Source organism: Amborella trichopoda, chromosome 10 (genome assembly GCF_054954075.1).
Source record: "Amborella trichopoda isolate Santa Cruz 75 chromosome 10, AtrichopodaSantaCruz75HAP2 v2.0, whole genome shotgun sequence".
NCBI lineage: Eukaryota > Viridiplantae > Streptophyta > Magnoliopsida > Amborellales > Amborellaceae > Amborella > Amborella trichopoda.
In genome coordinates, this window is record NC_142345.1 from 38493740 (window position 1) to 38519200 (window position 25461).

The 25461-nt window shown below is 36.1% G+C and overlaps 1 protein-coding gene across 3 annotated transcripts in view; it reads left to right on the top strand.

Moving 5' to 3' along the window:
* The first annotated feature begins 11995 nt into the window (after positions 1–11995).
* Positions 11996–25461, top strand: part of LOC18434103 (putative cyclic nucleotide-gated ion channel 14) — a 29197-nt gene continuing 15731 nt past the window's right edge. Inside the window, exons 1-4 of one of the 3 annotated variants that reach the window (XM_088849553.1) lie at positions 11996–12699; positions 15613–15825; positions 16006–16322; positions 25192–25395. In XM_088849553.1, the coding sequence (XP_088705679.1) occupies positions 12262–12699; positions 15613–15825; positions 16006–16322; positions 25192–25258 (1035 nt within the window). In that variant the 5' untranslated portion in view covers positions 11996–12261 and the 3' untranslated portion in view covers positions 25259–25395. Of the gene's footprint in view, positions 12700–15612; positions 15826–16005; positions 16323–17919; positions 19915–25191; positions 25396–25461 lie in introns of those variants that run through there. The other 2 variants (XM_088849554.1, XM_011624993.3) reach the window with 2 other exon arrangements.

The following is a 25461-nucleotide window of genomic DNA, read 5'->3' on the forward strand; positions in this document are numbered from 1 at the left end:
AATCTTACATGGCAATGTGTGCATATAATAGACGAGCAGGACTAAGCCAAGTGGAAAACAGACAATGATTCTATGTGAGTGCTTAGATTAAGTGAATTGAGAAAGTTGGATGGCCCCAATTGTTGTTAAATTAAAGGTGGAGTCAAAGGAAGGCTTGGGCCTAGCCTGGCCTAGTCCCCAGAGAGCTGACCTAGGCCCTGCCTATCCTAGGCTGGGCTAAAGCAGCCTTGGCCTTAGTAGGCTTGGGCTAGGTAGAACAAGGCTGGCCTAATTTTTTAGGTCTGGACCAGGCTACTTGACCCATTGCCACCCTGAGCCAACTTTTGAAAAAAAACAAAAATAGCAGCAAAACACTAGACTTTTGAGAATTACTCATTTTCCCTCCATGATTGCTAGAACCCCGATCAAGAGTCAACCCATCGATTTTTAAATTACGGGTCGCACCTTAAAAACGTGGTAAAACTTCAGTATTTTTACATCCCATGTTATTAGGTGCATTGTTAAAAATGAGAAAGTATATAACGAGATCATTTACCTTTGATACAAAGTGGTCACAATTAATATTGACCATTGGATGTGAAATTGGTTGGCTGCATTTATTTCATTGATCAATCTCAAAGGTCAAAATAAAATTTCTCAAACTTTATGACACACCCAAACTATCAAATTTCACTTCAAATGGTTATAACTTATAAGTATTTGTGACCACTCAGTACTAAAGGTCGATGGTCTCATTGTATACAATCTCTATTTAAAAAGTGAATGGCCCAATATCTACGCTTAGCATATAAATATATAAATGTGTATGGTCCAAAAAATGTTGCTCTCAAAGCTGGCTTTCTTAATGATTTATCGGGGGTTTTATCTGATCTGAATGTTCTCTTTTGTGTGGGGGGTGATTTCAATTTAATTCAATGGCCTGAGTCTTCCTCAGAGGGTCGGATTAACTCTTCCATGAGGATGTTTAATGCTTTTATCCAAAACTATTATTTTGTGGATTTGTCTTTGTTAGGTGCTTCTTTACTTTGACTAATAATTGCCATGGGAATCTTATTATGACTAAAATTGATAGATTCCTGGTCTCAAGTGACTTTTTTGAGTGGTTTCCATTAGCTTCTGTGAAAGCCTTGCCTAAGCTGTCTTCGGACCATACACCCCTTCTACTTTGTTCTAGTTCTCTTCTACGAGGGCCTAAGCCTTTTAGACTTGAGATTGGATGGTTGGATGAAGCGGGTGTGATGGGCCTTATTAGGATGACTTGGGAAAATGCTATTACCTTTGGGTCCTTAGACTTCCAGTTACACAAAAAATTGTTTGTTGTTAAACATAAGCTGATAGAATGGAAGAAAGAAAATAAGTATCAATTGAGAGCAAAGATTGACAATCTCTTGGAGGATATTCAGGGGTTCGATCAATTATGCAAAGCAGAGGGGTGTATTCTGAGATACTTGCTAGTGAGAGAAATGGAAAATTAATACTTTAAATGAACACCAACATTCTGATGAAATTTATTGGAGATAAAGGTCTCGGGTCAAATGGCTTAAGGAGAGTGATCTGAACACTAAGTTTTTCACTCTATAGCCTGTGCACAAAGGAAGCAGACTGATATCTCAGGGCTTACTATCCAAGGGACAATGCAGGATGATGTGGATGGATGCACTTTGGCGATTATTGAACATTCCGTAAGGCATTCACCTCAGAAGTTTGTGCAACCCTTTGCATGAATCGCGTCCCCTTTAAAACTCTTCTAGAGGATATTGTAGCTTAGTTAGAAGTTGAGGTATCTATGGAGGAGCTAAAAGCGGCAGTTTTCTCTCTAGCAAGGGATAAGGCTCCAAGACCTGATGGCTTTTCTATGTGTTTCGTCCATAGATTCTGGTCTATGCTTTCGATGGAACTATTAGCTATGGTGAAAAGTTTTTTAGAGAGGGGTGAATTATTTAGAAGGGTTAACTCTACTTTCATTGTGCTCATTCCTAAAAAAATAGTTATAAAGGATCTCTCAGATATCAGACCTATTTCATTATTGACCAGCTTGTACAAATTGTTGCTAAGGTGTTGGCAATGCATTTGAACAAGGTGCTGAGTAATGTCATTTCAGGACTACAAACTGCTTTTATTCAGAATAGGGTCATAACTGATAGTGTCTTAATGGCACAAGAGCGCATCCATTCCAGAATTGAAAGTAAGGAACTAGGGGTAGTTATCAAGCTGGATATGGAAAAAGCATATGACGGAGTGGAATGGAGCATTTTGTTTGAAATTTTAAAGTGGATGGGGTTCTGTGATAAATGGCGAAATTGGATTTATGGGTGCATCTCCTTGGCTCATTCCTATGTTTTTATTGATGGTGTCCTAAAGGTTTCTTTAATTCCTTTAGAGGGCTTTGTCAAGGTGACCCATTATTACCTTTTTTATTCACCATCTATGCTGAGTGTTTCAACTTGATGATATCTAATGTGGTCAATAGGCGCAATTTTGTGCGATTTCAGGTGGCGTAGAACGGTCCTATTATTTATTAACTACAGTATGCAGATGACACTCTGATCTTTACAGAGGCCAAGAAGGAGTATATTGAATATATTGGCAGATTTATGAGGTGTTGTGAGATGACGGTAGGGTTAAAAGTAAATATTGTAAAAACTTCTTTGGTGGGTGTTAATTACAGCGGAGGGCTGGCTGAGGAACTGACTATGACTCTTGGATGTAGAGTGGAAAATTTTTACATTATTTATCTGGGGTTTCCTATTTCTGATTCTAGATATCCTATTTCTATATGGGATAGAGTAATTCAACGTGCTCAAACAAAATTGGATTTATGAAAGCTTAAGTATCTGTTGCTTGGGGGATGTGTGACTTTGGTTAAGTCATGCTTGGCAAACTTACCCATTTATCAGATGTCTCTTTTGAAAATGCCAACAAGTATAGTCAATAAAATTAAGAAGATGATGCGTAGTTTTTTATGGGGGTCTTTTGAGAAGAATAGGAAATATTATTTGTTAGGATGAGATAGAGTGTGTACCCCTAAATGCAAAGAAAGTCTTAGTATTTGAAGAGTGGCTTTGATGAATGAGGCTTTATTGACAAAGTGGTGGCGGCGTATTTTGTTGTTCAAAGATCAACTTTGGTGTAAGGTTCTTATTGCAAAATACGGTATTGATAGGTTTAGAGTTTTGATTAGAGGAGGTAGAAGAAGTGCATCAAGGTCTGTCTTCTAAAAATATATTTTTTTGTTCAAAGCCTATCTACATAGAGATATCAAGTGGTGTGTGGGGAATGGCACTCTAGTTCTGTTTTGGCACCATAAGTGGCTAGGTAATAGCCCTTTGAAGATTTCCTTCCCTGATTTATTTGCTAAGGCCTCTTTCCCTAATGCTTTGATATGTGAAACCTATTAGGTTGTTGAAGAACATGTGATGTGGAATATCCAGTTTTCTTATAATCGTGTTAATGACTATTTTGTGGCACACTTCTCGAGCTTGTTATCAAAGTTACAGAAGGTGGTGTTGTCCAACAACATCGATGATGAGGTGATTTGAGAGCACAGTAAGGATAATCTTTTTTCGGTAAAAGCCATGTATTCCCTCTTATTATACGATCGTCATAGTGGTCTTTGCCCCAAATTTGGAAGTGGCCCATTCCTCACAAAGTTCAACGTTTTATTTGCTTGACAGGGCAAAATAAGGTTCTTACCATTGATAATCTCATTAAAAAGAAGAAAGGTTTTGCCAAATGCGTGCTTGATGTGTACAGATGATGGGGAGTCGATATCACACTTGCTTCTTGAGCAAGGCTTTGGTACGCTAAGCTTCAGTGTGGCTCTACCTCAAAGTATTTTGGGTATCATCTCTCAGTTAGTATTTTTGGCTTTACTTAAATTGGGGGCAATGATTTGGCAAATTGTAAGAGGTGCTGTGTGCTGGGAATTATGGAAGGAACAGAATAGACGTTCTTTTGAAGGAATTGGCCTTTCATATGTAGGTCTCATTCAACGTATTATTCATACAATATGGAGTTGGTTGTCGGTCACTAATGATGGGAAAGGTTTTACGAGATCGGTGTGCGGCTTAGTATAGCCGATTTTGTGTTCTCTAAGAGGGGTAGGACAAGACCGATTGGTAGATGGATACCCCTTGTATAAGGTTGTTTAAAACTAAACTTTGATGGTAGCTCCCTTGGTAATCCGAGTAGTGCTGGTATTGGACGTGTGGTATGAGATTGGACTGGATCCATTATTCTTGCTTATGCCAGACCTATTGAAATTTCCACGGCTAACATGGCTGAGTTCAAAGCCTTGCTCAAATGATTACCTTTTATTAAAACCATGAATCTGGGTTACTGTATAATGGTCGAAGGTGATTCCCAAAATGTGATTAGGTGGTATAACAAGGAACAAAGAGTCCTTGGCTGATGTGGTCGATCTGGGTACAAGTGGTTAATTTGGAAAGGGATTTATCTTTATCATGCAATCATATCTTTAGAGAATAGAATGGTGTTGTTGATGGACTGGCTAAAAGAGGTGTTTCTATGGATTCTGTTTTTATTTTGAATGATGTAATGAGTGAGTAATGTAACCGTATCCTAGTTTGGCAATAAAATTTGAAAACATTTATCATATATATATATATATATATATATATATATATATATATATATATTATTTTAAAAATATATATAAATACAGCTTAAATAATAGTTAATGCACTTGACATGCATAAGTAGGGGTGGCAATGGACCCGGACCCGACCCATATCCGTCGGGTATACCCGACACGGATATGGGTATGGGTCCAAGTTTTAGACATGCGGATGGGGTCCGGGTCTAATTAATGATACTCGGATGGTCCCAGGTCCAAGTCTTGCTATACCCAACCCGGCTACCCGAACCCTAATTTTTAGTTTACCCAAAGGCCAAAGCCCCAACCCTAAAATCGTTTTAATACTTTTCGTCTTCCCTTGGTTCCCCAAACGGCTAAACCCCATCGTCATCCTCCCTCTCTGCAATTCTCCCTCTCTCAGTTTCTTGGAGACATAGCTCTCTCTCTAGATCTCTCTCTGTCTCTCTCTCTAATCGCCCACCCCTCAAAAATCAGTTCTTTATTGCTCACCATTGTAGGCTATCAAAAAAGAAGCTCATAGTGAGGGTAGCAATAGACCCGACCAGATCCGGGACCCAACATGATAGACCCAGGACCCGATGAGTACGAGTATGGGTCCAACTTTTGGAGCCGACGGATCGGGTCTGGGTCTGGGTCCAAAACCTAGACCCGAATACATTTGAGTCTGGGTCCAATTGGACCCGACCCATTGCCACCCTTACGCATAAGGCTCTCTAAATAATGAAAAATCACATCCTAAATGCTTTTTGTCCACAATTTCTATTGCTGATTTGGTTCTCACTAAAGTATGAGAACATGTCTATTTACCCTAGCCAACCCTCTGCCCCCAACTAATAAAACCAACTTCAAAGTTGTAAAATGGACAATGTTGGGCAAAATCATAAAAACCCAAAAAGAATAAAAAAAAGTCCGGCCAAAAGTGAGAAAACTTAACCCATTGTTATAATATCCATTAGAACTAGATGTTGAGTTACCTGAGTATGAGTACCCAATACTGGGTTTATATAAAGGGCGTGATATTTTCCATATAAAGGACGTGATATTTTCCATTACTTATAATCTGCAAAACCTAGATAGAACTATTGGATATAGCCAAAGATGTATCATAACCTAACCATAAGGTATGTACTATGGCATACAATTGCAGACATGTATGTAATCAGGCATGTATGGTTTTCAATAGTTTTTTCCTATCATAGTGTAGTTAGCATTTTTAATTTTTTTGGTAATCTTTACTATAGGGTCATTATTTAAGTTTTGTTTGCACTAATTTTTTAATTCTTAAAAATAAGTGTTACTAGAATTGTAAGATCTGTACTATTTTTTGAGTTTTGAATTTCATTGTCGGCATAAGAAATTGATTTTAGAGGCATCATGGAGATTCCCATTGCCGAAAGTGCTCTTTGAACGAGAATTTGAAGCGAGTCTTTATTTTGTTTTCATAAAGCCTATGCCTTATAGAAACTTCATCATAGGGCAGCAGCCCTACCAAGTATAAGTAGAGCCTCTCCTCATAACTCATTGAAAATTGCAAATAAAGCATTTACATCGATCATCTTGTGAAAAAAAAAATATATTTCAAGCTCTAATAGCGCATATTGTAACGAATTATCTAGACCATCCATTTTGCACTAAAAATAAGTGTTCATGGAATTGTAAGATCTGACTATTTTTTTAGTTTCGAATTTCAATGTTAGTGTTGGAAATTGATTTTAGAGGCATCATGGAGATTCCCATTGCCGAAAGTGCTCTTTGAACGAGAATTTGAAGCGAGTCTTTATTTTGTTTTCATAAAGCCTATGCCTTATAGAAACTTCATCATAGGGCAGCAGCCCTACCAAGTATAAGTAGAGCCTCTCCTCATAACTCATTAAAAATTGCAAATAAAGCATTTACATCGATCATCTTGTGAAAAAAAATATATATATTTCAAGCTCTAATAGCGCATATTGTAACGAATTATCTAGACCATCCATTTTGCACTAAAAATAAGTGTTCATGGAATTGTAAGATCTGACTATTTTTTTAGTTTCGAATTTCAATGTTAGTGTTGGAAATTGATTTTAGAGGCATCATGGAGATTTGCCGAAAATGCTTTCAAGACGAGGATTTGAGGTGAGTCTTATTTTGTTTTCATAAAGCCCAGGCCTTATAGAAACCTCATCCACCTTAAAAGGGACATATGTTGTGGCATTTGTGAATAGAGATAGGATCATTCCAAAAACTAATAATATTCCCTTTTTAGTGTAGTTTAGATAAGGTTGAGGCCCTAACCAATCAAAGTAAGGTTTACCCCTAAATAGTGCTCAAATATATTGTTTCGTTATAGAAATCCTTTTAATAAGCAGAAATTTATTTTCATCTCTAATTGTAAAGGGTGTGGTTTGTATAGAGCCGAGGCTCTAACAATTAAAGTAAAAGCACCTTCAAATAATGCCAAGAAATGTGGTTTCAAAGCTGAAAATATTTGTGATAGCTTTAAGATATATTTTAATATCTAATTATAAAATTTCAAATTTTAAAAAATAGTGTCGATCAAACAGATCTATAAAAACTTGAAAATCTTGAAAATTGACGGTCTAAAAAGTACATTATAAGATGCACTATTTTCAAAACTTGAAATCTATTTTTTTATCATGTCCATGCATCTTGATGTCTAGATGATCAATTTGACGATATTTGGGCATCAAAACAACATCTTCTAGTGAAAATCTTGAGGTGTGTTCTAATTTGATTATTTAGAACCTCAACTCTATATAAAATTTTTTCAATTATAAACTTTTAAAATTAAAAACTAGTGTAAAAAGAGTAGATATATGAAATATTGAAAATTGATGGTCTAGATAGTACATCATAAGATGCACTGTTTTCCAAATTTTGAAATATATGTTTTCTCATCCCCACACATCTTGAGGTTGAGATGATCGAATTGAGTGTTTTTCAGATTCAAACCAAGCACTTTCAGTGAATTTTTGAGGTGCGCCTTAATCTGATTATTTAAGGCCTCACCCTTATGTAAACTTTTTCCATTATTTTTTGGGCAAGTCAGCATTACAAATCAAACTTAGGTTGTAGTGTTACAATGGCCCGTAATATTCAACATGGTTTGTGTCATGATTTGTTTTTACAATAGGGCCCATCACATAATTTTATGTTACTTTAATGTTATTGTTTCGTCATTTGAACAAAAATATGAAGTTAGTTTTGATAAAAATCATTTAAATTATAAAGTAAGTATAATATTCGTTTAAAAATAGGAAAGTACGGAGGTCACAATTAAAGTTGGCCATTGGATGTGAGGCGGCTGCATGATTATATTGGCCATACACAAATTTCAAAAGAAAATTTTTTGAACTTTATGATACTCCTAACCCATTAGTTTACATATCGGATGATTATAGATAATTATAACCTCCTTGTATCAAAAGTAAACGTTCTTATAGTATACAGTAGATCTAAAATATCAACAAATCTTAACTTTTTAATCAATGTCAAAAGGAGTTACTGAGTATAACCATAAGCATCTAGGTTATGGGAAGGGTAGACTATTTTTTAGGGATAAAGTAAATCCCATCTCGATTCTCAAATAAATGCCAATCTATTCCAAGGGAAAGTTTTCAATGAACGTATTAAGTCTCCTACAGTGCCTTAACATATCCTAAGAGTCCACTGCTGACATGTAAGTTTAAAGCATTGTAGAACCTGCTCAATTAATGCAAACTCAACTATATGCACTGTAGAGAATGGGGTTGGGGTCGTACAAACAGAACCCCAGTTAAAGGTCACGGCTACTATTCTTACCAACACTTTTAAGAAGTTGATTTTATAAATCGAATGGTTTGACGGCGAGTCATTGAGTTCTCAAATTTTGCAACTAAATAGATACTATAAATTAGAAATACGTTCATTATTTTAGGAGAAAATGAACAATGAGATATATTTTGGAGACAAGCTTTCTTATAAAACACAATAAAATGTTTTCAAATATATTTTATGTGATTTATTATTTTCCATAATACTTATCTTTCTAGTATTTCTCCCTTTTCCATTTGTCAATGTTTTCAAATATAGTTTATGTGATTTTTTTTTCCTGTAATATTTTTTTTTTCTAGTATTTCTCCCTTTTCCATTTGTTAACTTTATATTTTGTTTTTCTTATTAAATGCCGTTCCATTATGTAATCATTTACCAATATAAGATAGAAACAAACCCCTTCCATTCTAGGACTTTTCCAATTTTAAATTTCAGAATTACTTTAGAATCGAGATGATTATTTGTTAGAGAAATAAAATCAAATTTTAAGTTAGTAAATATTTAGTTATGGCCATATGAGTAGATGGTCTTTGTTCAATTTTAGAATACCAGTTTTTTCAGGCATATACAAGACGGGTGATTTCTTTTTTTTGCATTTTGGAATTATATATAGGGTTTTGTTAAGCTACACCACGTATATCATTAAAGTCTTCAACATTTTGAGACACTTAAATACCCTTGAATTGTAATACAAAAATTTTCAAGTAGAGGCATTTTTGATCCTTTAGAAGGGTTAAATATATATGTCTATAAGAAAATAGTGGCATTCTATTAGTAGTTAAAAAATAATTAATGCATATTGATGTGATGTCATTGTCCACTATTGTTAATAAATGTTTTGTTTCTATTAAAAAATTCTATTTTACCTTTGATCAATTACTTAAAATACCACTAGACAACAAATTACTACACTATAGGAAGGGTATCTAAGTGTTAAAAAATGTTGAGGACTTTAGGAAGGGTATCTAAGTGTTAAAAAATGTTGAAGACTTTAAGGGTATACACCACCAAGTGGTGTAGCCTAACAAAACCTTTATATATATACCTGATCCAACTTTCTATGCATGTTCATCCCAATACTTTTTAAACCATATCACTAATGCTATTTATTTTTGCACCCATCTGTCCAGATGAAAAAAATAATTTCTTTAGAACAAAACTACCCCTCTATAACCCACATTTCTCTCACACCCAATTTTTTTTTTTAAATGAAGCCAGTCTGGTACATAGTGTGCTAAACTAGCTTCTAGAGTCTATTGAAGCTCGTTTGGTGCTCACTGTATCGGACTGACTTCATTGTAAACAATGAAGCCCGCCTGCTACATAGTGTGTCGAACAAACATTTAGTCCCTACACAAATGTGCCATACCTACTTGTAGTCTTTATTGATGCCAATACGACACATTGTGCCGAACCGGTTTGATTTTTTTTCTTGAGAGAATCATGCATCATAGGGTGCATTTTTCATCCTAAAAAACTACCTTTTTACTTCGGGGATGAGTGCAAATATAAGTAGCATTTGGGTTAGCTACGTGATTTTAAGTATTGGGAGTAGGCATGCCTAAAAAATTGGGTCTAGGGGTATCTATAATTTCCCTTTTGTTTTGGAGATTGGTGGTTAAGTTTAAAATGTTAATTTCCTCATACGGACTCCCAAAAGACACTCTTTGATACGGTTTTAGTCGTCATCCTAACCTTGGGATATATGGATATAAGACAAAGATTTAATGTATTATAAATCATGCATTTTATAACATATTATTTAGATCATCTATTTTAAAGATTTTCAAAAGTTTATAGATCTTCTTGATTTGCATGTTAGAGCTTTGAATTTTATAATTAAAGGAAGAAACATATATTCAGGCCTTGGTAAGAGCTTTTTGCATTTCCCAGCAAATTTTGGAGGTGCACCTTGCTTGAATTGTTTAAGGCGAGTGCTTGAATATGCCATGAACTATAAATAACTTCTATTTGAAAATAAATAGATATACCCACACCATCTCCTCCATGCCCCTCCCCGGTAATTATAATCCCAATTAAACATCAAATCTATATAAACCCATAGACCTTCTCCAAGTTAAAAGAAAAAGATACTTGACACCCTTTGCACTTTTACCATCGAGCAAATTATAATATTTATTAATTTTATTTTTCTATTTATCTAGTCTTTTAAACCCTAGAAAAGCTCCCCCGCTTTCTCTTCCCCCTCCTCGTGAAACTCTTTTTCCCTCTCTCTTTCTCTCCATCTCTCTCATCTCGTGGACCTCACAAGTAGATTAAAAGAGGTATTTCAAAATTTATTTATATGACAGGGTTATTAAAAAAAGAGTAAATATTATAATTTAGACAATAAAAAAAATAAATTGAGAGTTGAACGTTTGTTTTTTCTTTCTAAATTTGAGGGATCCATATACTTTCTACAAAACTATTATTTACGATCATTTATGGATAGGTACATGTTCTTTTCCCCTAAAATATTTTTGTATACTTTAAAAATCTTTACAAACAATTAGAACTAAGAAGAAATCTGAGAGTAACTAAAAAAGAGAAGGACACGCTTAGCATGTGGGCCACATACTCACATTTAGAAATGCGGACCCCCTTAATAAATTTTTTTTTGAAATAAAATTTGATCTTAATTTTTAGGGAATATATAATCTTTAAAACAGAGAGTAATAATATGTAATAAATAAATAAATTTAAAAAACAAGAAATGATATTTTTTTAAAAACAATATTTGAACCACTGATTTTACTTTTTTTTTTTTTTTTGAAGGACTAATAGTTAAGGACCTAGTTTTGGTGGATGGTGTAGAACTTCGAGCTGCATAGTAACAAGTACAAGCTTGCCACACCAAACAATTTTTTGGAAGAGAGAGAGAGTTTAATGTTAAAAAAACACGCACACGCATATACAAAAAGAGAGAGCACACATATCATAAGGCTAGCCAAAAACAAAGGGTGTAGTTTGCATACAGATGCATCCTAGCTGTAGAGGTAACGTGCACCTTCAAATTTTATCTTGGCAGATAATTCTAATGTAAAATGTTTTTAGGATTATTTCAAAATCAATTTTTATATCTAATTATAAAATTTTAAATTTAAAAAATACTTAAAATCAAGTGGATCTATAAACATATGAAAATTGTGAAAATAGACATTGTAGATAATATGTTTCCAAATGCACTATTTATGAGACTTAATTATTTTTTTTTTCGATGATGGTTTTTCAACATTAAAACGACCATTTCTCTATGTCGAGATGAACTTTTGAGGTGCATAGTTCTACATTAAAAGGTTGCATTCTTTCATAAACTTTTTCCAAAAAGAAAAAAGAAAAAAGAAAGCATGTGACCGCTTCCAAAAAGAAAAAAGAAAAAAGAAAAAAAGAAAGCATGTGACAGCAATCGCTCCTTCTTTAAAATTATATACTCCCGCCCCAGTATGATATCGACTTACGAAAATGCTAATGGAGTAGCTCTGTAACCTCAAAATTGACTCCCATTAACGTCTATAACAGCAGCAGCAAAAGTGGTGAAGTTCATCGCCCGTCGTCCATCAATCCATGATGGCCTCTCTCCTCAAACCTTCCGCATTCTCTGCAGCTCCTCTCGCCCTCCGAAACCCTAGGTCCCTACTCTCTCTCCACCATCGCAAACCCCCCTGAACACAAAGAAACCCTAACTCTCTCTCTCTCTCTCTTCCGATTAATCAATTAGCCCTATGTCGCTTTCTCTTTCTTCAAATCGACCTACTGCAAAAACCGCATTTCCCACAATCCCTAGTCAGGTTTTCCGCCATCTCAGAAACCCTACTCCTTGTAACTGAGCCATGGATTTCCAAGCCTTTCCCTCAATACCCCTCGAGAAATTCAGGAGAAGACACAGCCTTTTCAAAAGACCAGAGCCATGGCAAAAGAGGATCCTCGATCCAGGAGGGGACATAGTATTGATGTGGAATAGGGTTTTCATGGTGTCTTGCCTTGTTGCCCTATTCCTCGATCCCCTGTATTTCTATCTCCCTTCTGTTGGTCCCTCTTTTTGTGTCCAAACAGATGTGAGCTTGGGAATTGTGGTCACATTCTTTAGAACGGTGGCTGATCTCTTCTATTTGGCTCATATGTTGTTGAAGTTTAGGACTGCATTTGTTGCTCCGAGCTCTCGTGTTTTTGGAAGGGGGGAGCTTGTTACAGACCCGGGACAGATAGCGGAGAGGTATCTTAGGTCAAATTTTTTAGTGGATCTTGCCGCAACTCTCCCTCTTCCTCAGGCATGTCTATGTTTTTTCTTTTCATTTTATAGTTAATTTGATGTAGTGTTGTTTTCCCTCACTTGAATTGCTTTAGAATTAAATGGTTTTGCTGTTTCTCTTTTGTTTTGGATTGATTTGGAGATTTAGATTTGCTTTCTGTGCTCTCTTCTCTTGGTTTGTCATTGTTATTTTTGTCTCAGTTTGGATTGATTTATGGAATTGGAGCTGTATTGTAATAAATTTATTTTTGGCTTTATGCTCTTCTCTTTCTCTCTAGTCGCTGTTGATGGTGGTTCAAATGAATTTCTTTAGAATTGAGCTTGGTATTTCGGCTTTGATTCGTGTTGTTTGTTTGCTTGGTTCAGTGTAATAACATTCTGGTCTGGGTGAATTGGCTATGTTGTTTGTGTTTTGTTTTGGATTGATCTGGAGAATTGGGTTTACATTATTATGAGTTAGTGTTGGCTGTCGGCTCCTCTATCTGTCTCTCCATTAGTGTTGGCTGTGGGTTCCTCTATCTATCTCTCCATTGATGACTGTTCGTATGAATTGCTCGAAAGTTAGATTTGGTATTTGGGTTTTGATTCATTTCTTTGTTTTCTTAGTTTGGAAGTAGGGTTGCTGTCGCCACTCCTATTTTTCTACCGCTCTGGCTCTTTTTTTCTCTTCTTTTGTTAAGGGTTTAAATGAGTTGCTTTAAAAATTCTCTTTGTTCTTTATGTTGTGGTTCATTTGTTTATTTACTTGGTTGGAGAATTGTTCCTTCTCTTTCTTCTTCCTTGGCTTGTTTAATCTTTCTCTCCACACACATATCAGTGTAATGAGACTTAGTCAAGGTTAGTATGTCCCAAGTAGATTGTACGACTCCCTGGAAAGAAAATGGTATGCGCACATTCTCTCTTACTAAGAAACTCTCTAAATCCAGTCCTAACCTTCTCTCTCTAGGAGTCCTGAGATCCATCTTCCCCCTTTCAGTGCTCTTTCTCTACCATATGCCTCCATTATCTACAAATCTTACTCTTAAGCTTCTACCTTTCTTTGAAAGAGGAAATGATGATAGGAAGTGCAGAGAGTGAAACCTTAGGCATGAGCATCATATCTTCTCTACGTCTGCAACTCAATCAAGCGGTGGCCTTGGCCGTTGAAGCCCCAAGCTCTCTGTTCGCATCCATCCCTCTCTCTTTCTCTCTCTGTTTTTCTCCCTCCCTCTCTCTCAGCCGCTCTCTCTCTATTCCCCTGTCTCTGTTCTCTTCCCTTCATCTCTCGCCTGCACCCCCCCTCTCTCCCTCTCTCGGCATGTCCCCCGATGACTCCCTCTGACTGATGTGCCTTCTCTCTCGCTCCTTTCTCCAGCCACGTGCGCTTCATTTTCTTCTCTTGCCATCTGCCCCTATCTTTTCCTCTCTATTGGCCACAAGCCCCTCGTTGATTCGCAAGATATTTTCTTTGTGCCATGGAAAAAAAAGTGATTTTTTGCAGAAAGATACTGTCTCACCTTTACCAATTGAATCACAGGTGTGCGCTTCGTTTTACTCTCTTGCCATTTTACTCTCTTGCCATCTGCCCCTATCTTTTCCTCTCTTTGGCCACGTGCCCCATCCTCTCTTGACCACGTAATATCTCTTAACCTTGACTCTCTTTTGCTGTTTATCTTACCTCCCCTAATTCTTTTTTATGTGTTTTCTAGCTCGGGCAGAACTCAGGCAAGTCTACATCCCTGATCCAAGATGAGTTTCAGTCCCTGACCCAAGACGAGTTTCAGTCCCTGACCCTAGACGAGTTTCAAAACACCTGTGTGTGTGGAGATTACGTTTGCCAATTGTCTAAGCCAATTGGCATCTACTGTAGCTGTGTAGCACAGGCAACTTTGAAAAGTAGGGGTCTGTTGGACTCCTGTGTGTGTGTGTGCACTCTCGCACGCATTCATGCATGCGTGTGTGAGTATAGAGATTATATTTGCCAATTGTCTAAGAAACATTCTATAAGCCAATTGGCATATACTGTAGCTGTGTAGCATAGGCCACTTTGAAAATTAGGGTTCTGTTGGACCCTATATCTCGTCTATAAAAAAAAAAAAATGAATTTCACAGAAAAAGGAGAGACTGGGTTTTCCATTTTTAGTGAATGCAGGCTGTCCAGTTGTGGGATGGTGGATCTTGGCCTTCAAGAACTCAAAATCAATATTTTTTATCTTTTGAGGGTTTTTTTTTTTTGGAATCATTGATGTTATGGAAAAATTTCAGCCCAAACCATTCCTTCCTAGCTATTTAGAAAAAAGGAAAAAAAGGATCCCTCTTGGTATTTGTCATGGTCTTGCTTGCCCATTGGCTGATATGGGCTTTTTCCATACACACACATACGCATGCACATGGTCTTATATGAAATGTGACAAATTATACTATGGTGTTTTGTTTCATATTTTGGTTCATTATTTTGTTAAATGTGGTATTTTATGCATCAATCCAAACATATCCATTAATCATGCCTGCACTTTTGATTCACAGCCTCTAGATAAAATACTAAGGAACTATCATGAGGACTTTGTCTGGTTTGATGTCACACACACACAAACGAAAAAAAAGAAAAGAAGGGAGAGGTACAGGACAGGCAATAATAAAGACTTTTAATTCTAGTAGACTTCCCATTTATAATTAAATTTTTATTTTATATTTATTTTAAGGGAATAATTTTGATAAAAGTCGAATCAAGGAGATTTGGGGAAAGCATGGGAGGGCCACACTTGAGAAGATGGGTAGCATTTTGTAAGGCTTTTGGATGACAGTTGAGGACCATCTAACATAGAAATAAAGATGCATGACCAATATATTAGTTGTTTTTATGTGAAGCTAGTTCTAATTCAAAGTTTTCTTTTAGCACCTTCATTACTTTTTTATTTGGATTGACCATTTTTTAAATGCTTTTTGTTAACAGATTGTCACTTGGTTCATTATACCAGCAGTGAGGAATTCTGGGGCTGATCATACAAATAACACCCTTGCTTTGATTGTTCTTATCCAGTATGTTCCTAGATTGTTTCTTATTTTTCCACTGAATGCAAGGATTGTCAAAACCACAGGGGTTGTTACAAAAACTGCTTGGGCAGGAGCTGCGTACAATTTACTGCTCTATATGCTAGCCAGCCATGTATGTATGATAATGTCCCTTTTATGTTCTACTTCTATAGATATGCTCTTAATATTCCTTCATTTATATCACACTGATGACCAAAATATTGAATGTATTCATCATGGTATTACTGATAAAAGATCATGCTGTGGTGATTAAATTGATCATCTTATCATCAAACGGTTTTTGAATTTGTAGGTACTAGGAGCTTCTTGGTACCTCTTGTCCATCGGACGGATGCACACATGTTGGAAAATGGAATGCAGAAAGGAAAATGGCACTATTATACACATGCCAAAATGTGACTTTAATTTTTTGGACTGTGGTAGTTCAAATTATATGGAGCGCCAATCATGGCTGAACAAAACTCATGTGATTAGTAACTGTGATCCTGCTAATAGTGTTGGCACTTTCAACTTCGGAATCTATGCGGATGCTTTGATCAATGAAGTGGTGCAGTCAAAGTTCCTTGAGAAATATCTTTATTGCCTTTGGTGGGGTTTGAAGAATTTAAGGTACTACTCTCTGCTGACGCTTGGATATTTCTTGACCAGCTTTCTATGACATGGTAAATGTCGATAATTTTCATCTTTGTTCATTTTAATCAGATGTAATTATGCAAGAATGGTGTTTTCTGTTTTGTCGTAAATCTTAATTTAAAGGGTATTTATCACTAGTTGTCGTCTGTCGTAATCTTGAATGCTTATTGGTCTTCTTTGAAAGTTTGAAACTACACTTTGATAAATCATAGCAGGAACTGGCTTCGGATCAGGCAATTCTGTCTTCCTAGCAGTGTTTTAAAATGCGGGATGCGGCCCTGATGTGGTGGGGGGCCGATGCGGCGATGCGGCCCAGATGGGGGTGCATTGCGATGGTGCGGTCAATAAATATAAAAAAATTCTAAAATTTTTTAAAAAATAAGTTAATGCATAGAAAAAATATGAAGGTGATATATGTGATAGTAGGTATTTTAGTTTAATGATTAACTTCAAAACTATTAGTTGTCGGAGCTTTTGTATCCAGTTATACACCTATATAAGTATTTCCACAGAGCAAGCATATCACATAATTTCTATCTTTTGGATTTTTTAGTTTAGCATATTTCCAAGCCGGATCCTTATTACTAGAAGATTGGGAAGAAGACATTGAGCCAAAAATATGTATAATAGTAATATTGTACAAGAAGGAAAAAAAATTTACCGACTCTGTGAAGTACTGCTCGATTTCTTTACGACCTCTGAAACCCCCGATTTTTTATCACAAATTCATCCTAACATCTCCAAATCAACAATCAAAGGCATCCAATGAACATCCAAGTATCAAACAACCTCCAAATCGAAGATTTCGATGAAAAACAAATTTCGCCTAAATTTTTTTTACCTCAATTTGATGCAAAAAAAGCCACAAAAGTGGCTGAAAATCTTCATTTAGGGCCCCTAATAACCCCCCAAACAGTTTCCTTAATATTTGGATGGTCAAAAAGACCATTTTGCCCCTCCCCGAGGGGCAAAGCAGGAAAAATTCAGCGGACACTGTAGCAGTGGGATGCGGTGCGATGCGGCCTATGCGGGATGCGGCCTGATGAGGCGCATATTGGCCGCATCTGTCAAAAGCGCATATGCGCTAGTTTTTGATGTGGATGCGAGCGCATCTCGCATGATGCGGCCGCATTTTAAAGCGCTGCTTCCTAGTTGTTAACATCCTAGCATGTGTTGGCATGGGCTGGCATTTAGTATGCTTTTTGTTGATATTAGTCATCAGAGAAGTAATATATCGTACAAGTCTAGTTTGTTTTTCTCCATACCGATCAGCTAGATTAATGACAATGGAGAATTGTTTTACATTTGATATTTACAATTCATGGTATCTAACTTGTTTGGCCACAGGTGGCCTTTAGGAAGTTTTTCTGGTTGTCAAAATTGTACCTATCCTACATATATGCAAGTCCTTTATTAGAGATATGGATCCTGATTGCTGAGTTTCAGAGCAACTTTCATTTTTCTTATCATGAGCTTCAAGGTTTTTGATAAAATTGACTATAATATTTATAATAGAATATATTCAAATTTGCAGTTTCAGAGTAATTGCTGCCTCCAATTTTTACTTGTGCAGTTGCATCCAGATTGCAATCTGATGAGTGAGTGGACAATTGGGTGATTGTCTGCTAGTGACTTTCTTCTTCATAATCTGGACCAAACAGGCGAAACAAGGCTCGATAAGTGCTAATGACTTACTCAATATATATACCTGTGTCAACAAAGGGATGTTTTCCAAACAAATATATTGCCTTCTAAATGGTTTACTAAAATTTAGTCAAGTTGTCACATTATTGGAAATCTCACTATATTAAAACTATTGACTAGGATACAGAAACACCTGCTGGTTTTTAGTAAAATGGACAATCATTGGTAAATAATTCCATCAATCCCTTTAGTTTTATACTTGTTTATTTGGAATAGTTATTAAAGATCACATTGACACATTTATGTGCAGTATGAGAATATAAAGAATATAAGCTGTTCAGCTCTAAGTTTTTTTTTCTTTGAAGGTCTTTTTATGTTCTAGTATTTGAGGGTCTTGAATTAGAGTCATTGATGACATGTGGAGTTCAGTATTTGGTTGCATGATGCGTAAACGACAGCGGAGAAGTAGGGAAGCGCCAGCTTTTGTAGGGTTACAAAGGAATCTACTGTAGATTAGAGACCATACACACTGTATAACCATAATATGATATGGGAAAGTATACAAAGAGACCATTTACTTTTAATACAAGGAGGTCACAATCATTTTGGTCCATCAGATTTCAAATCGGATGGTTGTGAGGTATCATTTACTAGACTCCAAGCTCAAAATTATTTTCTCGAACTTTGTGACACACCTCGAGCCATCCAATTTGACATCCTGTGGCTAGTACCAATTGTGACCTTGTACAAAAAACAAATGGTCTCATAGTATACAATCCCAATATGATATACACAAAATTTCATTTATATGGAGCAATCTATGTGTGTACTTTTTGTATGTGAATACAAGTCAACTGTGTTCTATGCTCGATGTTTTAAAACTTGGTTTTAAATCTTGGCACTGGCCTGAGTTAACTCGGCTCGGGCAGTTGCCAATGTCTAAAGCAGTTCAACCTGCTATCTAGCAGTTTTCAAAAGAATTGCCTGAGTTTTTGCACGACTTACTCGGGTGACTTTCCAAGTCTTGAGTGAGTTTCTCAAGACTTGCGAAGTCTGACACTTTCTTCAGGCTGCAAAATCCACCTAAGGAAAGCAAAAAATTGATTTAGAGCTGTATATTTGAACCTTTAAGGGGGTGGGGGAACGCTAAACATTATTTTCATGTCCCTCTCATTGGAAAATGCTTTGGAAGGCAAAAATTGTAAAAAAAACGACAGATTTGGAAATTTTTTGAGGAGGGTTTTCTTCTTGAAAAAAGGAATTTGCAAGCACACGACTTCTCAAATACAATGTCGGATCAATCCAAATGTTTGTGGGGTTTCCTGTGAGTATTTGAGGGTTGCTCGTCAGATAATGAGGAGGGGAACTTTTTTTTGTGGCTGGATTTGGAGATCCCTGATCGTCTGCAGAATTGGGTTACTTGGTATGTGTTTCTTTAATTTTTTTTTTTTTTTTTTAATCTTGTTTATTTTTATTTCTTCCCTAAACACCATTAGATCTAGATGAATCTGAGGTTTTTTACCAGATCAGTGATTGAAAACTTGGCAACTTGGGCTCGGACTTTCTCTGACCAGGCTGGGTGCTGGGTTCCATTGGAAAACCTTGGCCAAGTTTCACTGTATCCCAGGTTACTGCATTATTTTTCAGAGACTAGGCTCACTCTTGTTGAGGCTTGAGCCCTGCCTGTTTCTATACCAAAGTCCAACTTTTAATCGTCGTTCTAGATCCACTTGCTTCTTTCTTTCCTTTTCTTTCCTTTCTATTTTTTTTTGGCAATTTCAATGTAAAAACAAAAGAGAAAGAACATATATAATTTGTTTCTTATTTTTAAGATGATATGTGACAATCCTGTTAGATCTATGATTTTTCTTCAAGATCCACTTTTTTGGCTTAATATTTAGCAATTTTTTACAAAATAATAAAATTCCAAGAATAATAAAAGAAATGTTTTAAAAAACAGATCGGTGACCTAAAGATCGGTGGATCGGTTTGGAGAAGCGGCAATTTTGTCCCAATTTTTTTTCAAAAAATCACTATAAATCTGTAAAAATATTGTTTGTTTAGTTTCTAAAAGAAATTAGGAGTGATGCATTAGGTACTTTTATTACTTAGTAAAAAGAGGTGAATATTGAGACGCTGTTATCCTGTCTCAATGTCTGTCTAATTATTAATTACAATATAGTATTATAATCTTGCATCAAAATAATTTAAAAATATTAGAAAACACTTCCATATTATCAGGTTAAAAATAATAATTTCCTATATAAAGTCAAATTAGTATCACATCAAAGTATCAAACATTTATTAATTCGCTTTACTAATTCAAAATTATCACAACCTAACTAACTATAATCAGTGTTTTAGAATGCGGCCGCATCGCCGCATATGCGGCCGCATCGCCGCATATGCGGCCGCATCATGCGGGATGCGCTCGCATCCGCTTCAGAAACAGGCGCATATGCGCTTTTGACAGATGTGGCTGCATATGCGCCGCATCAGGCCGCATCGTAGCCGCATCCCACATAGGCCGCATCGCACCGCATCCCACTGCTATAGTATCCGCCAAATTTTTTTTTTGTTTTGCCCCTCGGGGAGGGGTAAAATGGTCTTTTTGACCATCCAAATGTTAGGGAAACTGTTTGGGGGAGTATTAGGGGCCCTAAACGAAGATTTTCAGCTACTTTTGTGGCTTTTTTTGCATCATATCGAGGTAAAAAAAAATTTAGGCGGAAGTTTTTTTCCATTGAAATCTTCAATTTGGCGGTTGTTTGATACTTGGATGTTCGTTGGATGTCTTTGATTGTTGATTTGGAGATGTTAGGGTGAATTTGTGATAAAAAATCGGGGGTTTTAGAGGTTGTAAAGAAATCGAGCAGTACTTCACAGAGTTGGTAAATTTTTTTTTTTTCTTGTAAAATATTACTATTATACATATTTTTGGGGCAATGTCTTATTCCCAATCTTCTAGTAATAAGGATCCTGCTTGAAAATATGCTAAACTAAAAAATCTCAAAGATAGAGATTGTGTGATATGCTTGCTCTGTGGAAATACTTATATGGGTGGATAACTGGATACAAAATCTCCGACAACTAATAGTTTTGAAGTTAATCATTAAACTAAAATACCTACTATAACATATATCACATTCATATTTTTTTCCTATGCATTAACTTATTTTTTAAAATTTTTTAGAATTTTTTTACATTTATTGACCGCATCATCGCGATGCACCCGCATCCAGTCCGCATCGGCCCCCCACCGCATCAGGGCCGCATCCCGCATTTTAAAACGCTGACTATAATATTATATACTAAAATTAAAATTGTTGGTTTATATTTTATAATTATTTTACTATACAAATAAGAACAAATCTAAAATGTCTTATAATATCATCTAATTTAGAAAATCTTAGTTACAATTATAAGAAAAAATAATACATTACGTAACTTATAATGTAAATAAATAAATAAAATATAAGATTTAATATCTATGTATAACTATTAAGTATAATTTTATAATAAATGTGATTAAAAAATGCTTCCATATATGATTAAAAACAAAAATAAAACCCCCAATAATTTTATTGTTATGGCATTAAAATTTTATTTTTTTTAAATTTTTACCTTAAAAATGAAAAATAAAGATATCAAAATTCGAAAAATAAAAAAAATGCCTCTTGGCAACACACACAGCAGCTGCAAAAGAAAAATAGAAAAAAAGAAAAAAAAAAAAAAAGAAAAAAGAAAAAAGAAAAAAATATATATATGGTAACAAAACTTGCCATGTAGTTTCCATATTAGTCTAATTAATTTGCATAGCATATGGTAACAAATTCAATTACATGCAGAACAACTAAAATAATAATAATAACAATAACAATAACATGGTAACAAATTTAATTAGCATACCATATGCTAACAAATTTAATGGTGCATGCTATGGGAGGCAATTGCTTGCCTTAAAGCCTAAACGCTCACTCTCTTTGCCCCCTGCAGATAGTAACAAGTGGGAATTGTCCCACGTCGTTAGTTTTGGTGAAAATGAAGCTCGTTAAAGGCGTTAGGCCCATGCAACTGATTACTCATTCTTAAGCAGCGTGCATGCATGGCGTGCATCAGGGGCTAGATGGTGTTAGTGGGCCCGCCTATAAAAAAGTTTTTTAGCATTTAAAAAAACATGTTTCAAAAAAAACAAAAATATGACGTTTCAATCCGGTTCAGTGATGTCAGATTCGTTTTCTGTGACGTCAGATCCGGTTTGTGATGTTAGCAGGGCGAATTCTTGTAGAGAATTGGTCAGATCCCATTGTATGGGTGGATCCGGCACGATCTCGACGATTCCCGATCCAGATCGCCCGATTTCGGATCGGGTCGCTGATGTTTAAAATTGAGTTAAAGACTTACCGTTTTTTTTTTAGTTAACATTCTCTGAAACAATAATTACCTTTTTTTTTTCTTCTTATTTTTTGTATATAAATGAATATTTCCCTCAAACTCAGTGGAAACTATAAAATTCCTTTATTTCCTAAGCTTTCTGAACTTTCTATTTTCCAATTATTTTTCTCAGTGTTTCAGATTATTTCTGAAATGTATTACAGAATATTAAAACTTGGATAAAACTCACCTAGTGGACTCGAGACTTGGTTAGTTAGCCGGTGATTTCTGGGTCAAGTCTCAGTTACATTGTATATAATTATGTTCAAAAAAGAGAAGTGCACTTCATGTTTATAGACAAGTAACTATTCTTGTATGCTATCTATCTAACGAGGAAAGATGTGTTGCATCTAGGAGAAAATTAGGAGAAAATAAACCGTCAAGAATGGGGCTCTAAACACAATGCAAAGACGGAAAATATCAAAACTTGTGGAAAAGGCTAATTGAATTCGTTCTCCCAGAAGCCACACTCCTAAAATGCCACAACTATGATACTGACAAGACAACATTACTGTACGTCGACACAGAATGAGGAAGTGAATGCGATTCTTTGATCATCGCCAGGCTCATCTTCAACTGACATTTTTGCTGTTTTTGCCAAAATAAAGATGCCATCCAGCTTTTTCTCGTAATGTCTTGCAGTTAGACCAGGGAGAGGATGACTGTACACATTGTGTTGGTGCTTAATGAACTGGAAAAGCCATGGTTACTGGGATGGCTCAACCCAGGTTGTGATTCCGCTTTGGAGCTCTGGTGCTCCAGGAGATGGATTTCCAAGGGATCTCAATTTTCAAATTTTGGATCTTGATTTGCACTGTCAGTTATTGAGATCCCTTAAAGGTTGGGAGCACTCCCAACCTTTTAAAGATTACACTTTTTAATGTTTACAAATACTAAAATTTTTTGTCTTAGAATATGTATTTCTTGAGATTACATCGTTTTAATTTGAGTTCTCAGTGGACACTGTAAAATTAACCAGTGTAGTCTTAACTTCTGGCCAGATATCAAAAGGTTGGGAGTGAGATCGCCAAAAGCTTGGAATCAAGATCCCTACAAGGTTGGGATAGAGACCCTAGAATATGCATTGCATATAGAAGGTGCTCCCGACCACAGGGATCTTCTAGCCTTTCCTGATCCCTTGCTTCTGATCCTTACACTTCTGATCCCTCTCCCAATTCCCAACAACTATGGGAAAACCTTTTACGTGCTTCCCAATGTGGTTGAAATCCTCTCCTTGTCACTCATGAGCACCTCACTTAAGTTTCGGGTCTTTTAGTACAACAAGCAGTTTTTGTTCTCTTGTGAGACTTCACCTTTGTAAAAGAGAACTGGTACTTCCTTCCATTGAGGAAGCAGCTAGTGTTTTTTCACCATGTCAGTCAAAATAGCTTGCATCTCGTAGCACCTCACTTGACTTTCGGGTTCTTAGAACGACATGTGGTTTTTGTGCTCTTGAGGGACTTCATCACTTCACCTCCATAAAAGGGAACTGTTAATTCCTTCCGTTAATGAAGCAGCTAATTTTCCACCATGTCAATCAAAATGGCTTCCATCTCATAGTTGAAGTTTGGGTGTAGACGAAGGGGCTTGAACTGGGTTTGGAGAAACTTTTGGCCTCATGGTCATCGTATATGACACATGCTTGGTGGTTGGTACAGATACCGTATTTAACACACATGTTGACACGTCAGACGCACAGAGGACACTTTTGAGCAGCGTCACCGGGCTTGTTTAGAGATCTTCATGTTAAAAGTGTGAGGCTTGCATCTTATTGTCAACATATGTATGATAGACGCATCCATGATCCTCTTCGTCCATGATTTAGACTTGTGTCCAAAGTTTTGGATATGCATCATGTTCAATTTTCTGTTCATCCATGATTTAGACATTTCCAGAGTTTTGGATGTGCATGATGTCCAAGATCCTGTTCTTCCATGATTTAGACATGTGTCCAAAGTTTTGGATATGCATCATGTCCAATTTTCTGTTCATCCATGATTTAGACACGTTCCACAGTTTTGGATGCGCATAATGTCCAAGTTCCTGTTCTTCCATGATTTAGACTTGTGTCCAAAGTTTTGGATGTGCATGTCTACATATGTTACAAAGACAAGGAACATGTTTTGGATGTACATGTCTAGCTATGTTGCAAAGATATGGTGGCATATTTCAGGTTACTTGTGGCATTTTGACGTTAACTGTTTCAAAAAAAAACGAAGATATGGTGGCATATTTCAGACATGTATGAGTGTCAAAAACATCAAGCCTAACATTGTCCTTTCATATACAACAATACGATATGCTGTACATCGTATTGGGAGGTGCAATTTTAATTGAAATTAAGTACTTCCATTTTGTCAATTTAGCAAGAAAACACAATAGCTAGTGACACGTTTTTGAAGCGTCAGACGTGAATGCTATGTTTTGGTTTAATGAAGCGCTAAAAAATATGGAAACGCGCGTCGAAGTTACATAGGTGCCTAGACGTTTGGCATGTGTCTTCCTCCTTGTAGTGTTTTCAATTGGATGAATCTATATTGGTCAACAAACATGGCAGAACGAGGTGCATCGCCTTTCTCTCGCTCAGTAGCCAAAACAAGGACATCTTGTTTTGCTCTGGACCTTCAACCAGGCATTCTACTTTCCAAACTACTCTCTACCAAATTATATACAAGTGTTAGTGTCCACATGTACACACATTGGCTCTTCTGCATTCTACAGAATGTTCCCAACACTTTCTTTTCTTCTTTTTTGTGTTTTTTTGTAGCCTACTGAGCTTAGTGAGTGGGGAGAAGGCTTCTAATTGCAATCATTTGAAGGATCCAGCAATGTAGTCTATTGAAGGTTTGGATGAATGTGAAAGAAAGTTTTCTTGATTTCAAAAAGGTGATCGAATGTTGCACTTGTGATCCTTATTAAAGATATTTAGAGTTCTTTGTCCTTGTTATTTGGACAAGAGATGCATTTGCAAATGAATATGGAGATCCAACAGCAGCATAATCTATCCTTTATTCTTGGATCACTACAGATAACTTTT